Below are 6,562 nucleotides of genomic sequence, written 5' to 3' on the forward strand. Positions count from 1 at the left end.
AATTTCCAAATGTCCATTTCCTTAGTCAAAACCTGGCTAGTTAGTATCAGCATTCTATTATCTTTCATAAGTCCCAATGAAAGATATTTACTTTAATTCTGTATTGTCTTATGTATAGCAGAGGTCCCCAACCTTTTGGGCACCAGGGACCGGTTCCGTGGAGAGAGGTTTTTCCGCGGACCGGAGGGGGCATGGTTTTGTGAGCTGCCTGCATCCCGTGGATGGGGCTTTCCTTGTTTGTGCGGACCGCTTGCTGGCATGCCGCTGCCCGGTACTGGTCCATGGTTGAGGACCCTGTTTGCTTTTGTTTTTATCATGACTGAAACAAACTTTACTGTGCTTGGTTTGTAGTATCAGCATTTCAAAAGAAGATATTTGCTATCCTGCCGCCTTTTAATGTGCACTTAAAGCATGAAATATGACTAATGACCACTGCATAACTTGTAGAGTGTGGCATAATTTTAATGTCCAGGGAAAGAAGCTATAATTAGAGCAGATGTTTAACTTAATATTTGGTCACTCACAACATCTAGAGGAAGGATATATATACATAGGTCGACTCAAAGTTAATTTATATCAGATTAAGTTTAGATTACTGCTAAAATGGGTATTGCTGTGTTTGGTGAAATTTTATTGTGCGGTGGGGAAAATAGTTCATCTCTGAAGTGATTGAAATGTTGTTTATCATAATGAAATTCAGCTTTAATAAAAAATATTCTTATGCACCTAGCTAACAAAGATACAGCAGAAATAATATTGAATGTGATATTGTAATTAGCCATTGAATGTCAAATTTTGGTTCCCATTTGGTACCAGTAATTAAGCTTAAGCACATTGAAAGAATAACATGTACAGAAGCTGTACAAATCCAGATAAGAGTTAGATGGTGGTAAAGGAATTTGACTCCTTTGCTTCAACCAAGAGGCATATTTTATTTATTTTCATTTGTTTTTATTTTAGTTAAATTTTGCATCAAAAGCTTCTGGGGCAGTGAGTTGTAAGGCACCATGTACAGTGACAGCAGGATGTAAATAGCGTGTAAATCAATGATCTAAAACACAATTCTTTTCAAACTATGTTTTGCAGAATGTTGAGAAGTTGATGGGATTCCATCTGTTCACTGCCTTGAGTTATATATAAAACAGTAGGATATAATAATAATAATAATAATAATAATAATAATAATAATAATAATAATAATAATAAATAATAATAATAATAATAATAATAATAATAATAATAATAATAATAATAATAATAATAATAATAATAATAAAAAATCGACATAAACAGAGCCATTTTTTTAAATCATTAAGCTTTGTCTCTTGATCAGGGTTTCAGGACTTTTAACTAAGCCTGTAAAGATTTGATAACAATATGCACTTATCTTATAGTATCTTTTAGAAGAAATAGTCTGGCTATTGATGGCTCAATAAACTCCACAGAAGTAATCTGAAAATCAGTATAATATAATGAAAAAATGACAGTTCAAATGGGGCTTGACAATGTTTGGAGAGGGGAAGAATAGAATAATAGGAATAGAATAGAATAGAATAGAATAGAGCTGGAAGGGACCTTGGAGGTCTTCTAGTCCAGCCCCCTGCTTAAGCAGGAGAACCTATACCAGTAATGGCGAACCTTTTAGAGACCCAGTGCCCAAACTGCAACCCAAAACCCACTTACCGTATTTATCACTGGGTGGGCGTGGCTGCGGTTGTCATGGCAGACTGGGTGCGCGGGGCCAAGGCGGTGGGGGTCAGTCCGTCTCCATCTCCGGGGCACAGCAGGCGTGTCCACAGAGAGGGCTCTGAGTGCCGCCTCTGGCACACGTGCCATAGGTTCGCCACCACTAACCTATACTATCTCAGACAAGTGACTGTCTAGCCTCTTCTTAAAAGCCTTCAATGATGGAGTGCCCACAATTTCTGGAGGCAAGCTGTTCCACTGGTTAATTGTCCTCACTGTCAGGAAGTTTCTCCTTAATTCTAGGTTGCTTCTCTCTGTTCAGTTTCCAATCATTGTTTCCGGTCCTGCCCTCTGGTGCTTTGGTGAATAATGTGACAGTAGAGTCCACTGTACTTGCATGTACATGGACGTGGAATACAATTCAGTGTGTTTCTTAAAATATTAGCTTTGAAATATGTTTTAGGAAATTGGAATGGGAGATAAATACTTTATATCATTGCTTCTTTGGTTTCTTAATTGCTATTTGATTGGGATACATTGGACCATTAAGACCTCTCTTCTTTCAATTATTCCTCCAGCATAAGTTTGTTCCTTGAGTATTATGACTTTCATTCATAAAGTATTAAAGTGTCATTTGGGCAGATCCTGTTCAGTCATCCTCTTAATGGATTTAATTTGGATAAGCATATCAAATCTGGTATGTATTATCAAGATCTGTTTTGATAACTAAAGAAAAGCTAATCTCTCATATTTTTGCCTGTTGGCTCTCTTTAGTACTTCTCAGTTCAAAGGGAAAGGTTGAGATGACTTTCTTCTCTCTCTCCCCTTGCTAAGATCTGCTAAATGTATGTATAGAGCAGCAGAAAAGCTTCATTCAGAAAATGTATGTGTATTAGGCAGCTATTAAAGCCCTAAAGCAGAGGTTCCCAACCTTTTGGGCACCAAGGACTGTTTCTGCCGAGAAAATTTTTTCCATGGACCGGAGGGGGCATGGTTTTGCATGCTACCTGCATCCCACAGATGGGGCTTCACTTGTTTGCGTGGCCCGGTTTCTGGCATGCCGCGGCAGTGCCGGTCCATGGACCGGGGGTTGGGTACCCCTGCCCTAAAGCAAGAGTGGTGCTAGCATGAGTCATTGTGGTGGGTAAGACTGTTGTGGCCTCCTGGAAGAAAAAAAGGGCAGAGCTGTATTTCCTACTACTGAACCCAGTGATTTAATGAAATATCCATATGTAAAAGCAGGATGTCTCTGACCACCAAGTTCCCGTGAAAAAGAATGACTTTATGCCCTGCTTGTGAGTCTTGGAAAGTAATAGCTGCATTATGTCATGCAGCATTTATTCTTCAAACGTAGAGGCTTGATAGACTTTTTTGTGTTTGATTCTACCAATTTAGTTTGTGCCATGTTTAATTATGCAAAGGAAAAAATAAATTTAATTTGATTTGATTTGATTAGGTGCAACCAAAAGGTTGGAGATAATGGAGAATTGGTTCTTTTTGAAATTTGAATTTTATTTGGATTTTAGGTATTCAGGTTTTCAAAATGCTAATCGATGAATTTCATATTAAGATTTCCCCCCCCCCCATGAATTTGAGTTAAACATGTCATTCATGTAGAATTTTTTTCATACCTTATAGGGTCGAGTGATGTATGACTTTGCTGCTGAACCAGGAAATAATGAACTAACAGTTAATGAAGGAGAAATCATTACAATTACTAATCCGGTAAGGCACTTTAGTAGGCAAAAATATGTACTATAATATGTCCTAAATAATGTGTATTAATCATTTTGAAATTTTAATGATGAAAATGTTCATTAATTTTATTGCAAAAAAACCCTAAAGCACATCTTTATTTTCTCATGCAGATTAATAACAATATGGGCTTTACTTGATATAGTTTTACATATATAAACACAAACTGACTGAGTTCCCCAGAGCAATTTGTTCAACTATTTCTCAAAGTTGCAAATATTTATTGATAAATAGAGTTAAGAAATAAAAAGAATTGGGTTATACCTGAATACCTGGGCTTAAGAGTGAGTCATTGGAATTGGTGGGAATTATTACCAAACAAGTAATAGGATTATTATAAAAATCTGAAGTATTCTTTAGTTTTCTCTGTCATTTGATTATTTGTGTTACGAAAAATAGAGGAAATGGTAGGAAAACAAGGAGTTTGAAAGAAGATACTTTGTGGATTTCCTAAAAACTTCTGCAGGCAATTACATAATAAATAACCTGCAAGAACCATTAGAGGTTTTATTGATTATACTTTTTTTCCTGTATTACAAATATTTTGGTCAGAATTAACTATGAACATATTGTTTGCTATCTATGAAATTAGCTATCTATGAAAATTAAATATATAATTTCTTACTTTTATAATTTAACTGCTAACCCCATATTTTAAAATTTATTTTAGGATGTAGGTGGAGGCTGGCTGGAAGGCAAAAACAGCCAAGGAGAAAAAGGACTGGTTCCTACAGATTATGTTGAAGTAAGATATTATAATAAAACAATATTTGTCAATATATAAAATGAAGCTGTCATATAATGTATAAGTAGACTTATTGGCAGTGTTATATACAGTATTTTATATGGTACAGAATTTAGTTATTTAGACAAAACCAAATCACAAACTGTTGATCCTTAAATGTAAAATCACATGATTCCTGAAACAGAAAGTAATACTGTATAATTTATGGAACACACACAAACTGGGTGAATCATATGTGTTTAGTAAAATTGTTTTTTGCATATGAGTCTCGAGCTAGACTTTTGGTTAAAGAATCTGCTTTAGATTTATTGACTAGGAAGATTTAAAAAATGCTAAATTGGTTATATGAGAGTTTCATATAGACATCTAATTTTTTATTCTTTCCAGCTAAATGGAATTATGAAAATAAACTATGTTGAGACTATCTATCCATCGGCCTGATTAAGCTCCAAAAATTGAGCAGAAAAAAAACACCAAATTTGGTATGGATAGTAAAAACATTTGAAATTAGGCTGGACTGAGTTAGAGAGAAAGAAAATCCATAAAATTTTCCCCATTGCAACAATGTGGAAGAAGTGATTGGGAATGTTGCCAGCTCCTCCATTTCAACTTCTCTGGCCTGGTCACATGACCCAGATAGAAGCTATTATTAAAGACATAGAAAAATTCAGAACTATGTTCTGCATGCTTTTCCTGCTTTGTTATTTTCTCTCAGGCCAACTGAATGTTGGAAATAGATTAACTAAAAGGGATCAGAAATCTGTTTATGAGCATATAACTCTCCAAAAATGGAATTTAACAGGCCAAATTTGGCATAGGGAAAAACTAGCAAAAGAAAGATGGAGTGTCAAAAATGGGTCAGATCAGGTCAGAGGCTGTAGAGACAAAAGTTATAGGAAAAAAAATTCTCATTATATTATGAGAAAGAGTTGTGCGGTAATTCAGATGAATCTTCCATTCTAAGTTACATGACCCATAGTGGAATATATATAGTTCATCCTGGACTTTTTCAGTGAACATATATACACAGAGATGCAATAGAAAAGGAAAGCAGAAACAGACACTCATATAGACAGATGCAGCAGCACATTAATTGGTTACACAGAAGCAAACACAGATGCCTTCTATGGGTTCTGCTGGATTAAAAACAAAACGAAACCAGAAGCCATGCTTTGCATGTTTTCTGACTTTGTGCTGGTCTGTTTTTTCTTGCTGAATACCTGTAGGCATTCAGTTTGTACTCAGAACGCATAAAATAAAATGGTAACTTTTAAAAAAAGTTTGATTAAGTTATTATATTAGGCACTTGCTCTAAATGGGGAAGATGTAGTCCTGAATTTATGTGCTCCATGAAGTTCAAAATTAGGTCCTCAATAGAAATAGTTATCTTTGATTTTAGAAATGTTTTTTCAGCAACTTTCTGTTTTTCAGATTATACATGAAAGCACCAGAGATGGAATTTTGGTAGCTGATCAAGCCTTTTTTGACTCCTTCTCAAATGCTTCACAGACGAGTTCGCAAGCTGTGAAAAACAATAGCCAAGTATGTATTTTAATAGTATTCTTGAGTGCTAGAAGCATTGTGAATTGTATAGAATGAAGGAAACTTGATGAAGCTTCTTGAAGTGGGTTATCGAAACAACTATGGAATTATCTAGTCATTATAAAAATGGATTTTATCAGCTTTCCCATTTCCCTTTACTGCATATTGTAATGTAGATTTGTATCTGTACTGGTTTTATTTCACAATATTTAAATCTTTGTAGTCCATAGGTCAGTAAAGAGCCCCATTTGCTTTTTTGTTTTTTTGCATTTGTAAATACAAATCTATTTGCTCTTGCAAATAGCAAATGTAAACAAAATGTAAAAAAAGTTATTGATTAAATACGACAGTACAATAATACAAAATAATTTGATAGCTCAAATTGCTTTGGGTTTTAATTTTATAGTAAGCAAAAACTTAATTAGCAACCATTTTATTAGTAAAAGTGGAGAATAAGATTTGTTCAAATCACTGCAGTCATGAAATTTTCTTAGCAATTTCCTATCACATAGGAAATAGGCTAGGTTTATTTGAAGATTAGTAAAAAAAGAATGAAATACTATACCTTGTATTCTTAGAAATCTTATAAATGAAGTGAAGCTTCCTCTTATATTTAAAGTTAAGAGGTACTTAAAGGTGACTTCCGGTGGCAGGCGATTTCGCTGGTCGCAGCTGTTTGCTGCCTCCCGCCTGTTTTGCGTAAAAGCCGGTTTGACAGCCAGCATCAGCTGTCAAACGGCTTGATACCTTTCCCCTGGGCATAAGGGGATAGGTGAGCTGCCCGGGGTAGGAGTTGAGTTCCCGAGTCGTCCTATATGGACGATGTAGGCGAGA

The 6,562-nt window shown here is 35.3% G+C and overlaps 1 protein-coding gene across 1 annotated transcript in view; it reads left to right on the forward strand.

Annotated features, from left to right (window-relative positions):
• Positions 1-6,562, forward strand: part of SNX9 (sorting nexin 9) — a 33,898-nt gene that overhangs the window by 8,659 nt on the left and 18,677 nt on the right. The window contains 3 exon segments of the mRNA XM_029285098.1: positions 3,325-3,411; positions 4,112-4,186; positions 5,618-5,729. Of these exon segments, the coding sequence (XP_029140931.1) occupies positions 3,325-3,411; positions 4,112-4,186; positions 5,618-5,729 (274 nt within the window).

This window comes from Protobothrops mucrosquamatus, unplaced genomic scaffold (assembly GCF_001527695.2).
Source record: "Protobothrops mucrosquamatus isolate PMUCROS unplaced genomic scaffold, P.Mucros_1.0 scaffold1274, whole genome shotgun sequence".
Taxonomy (NCBI): domain Eukaryota; kingdom Metazoa; phylum Chordata; class Lepidosauria; order Squamata; family Viperidae; genus Protobothrops; species Protobothrops mucrosquamatus.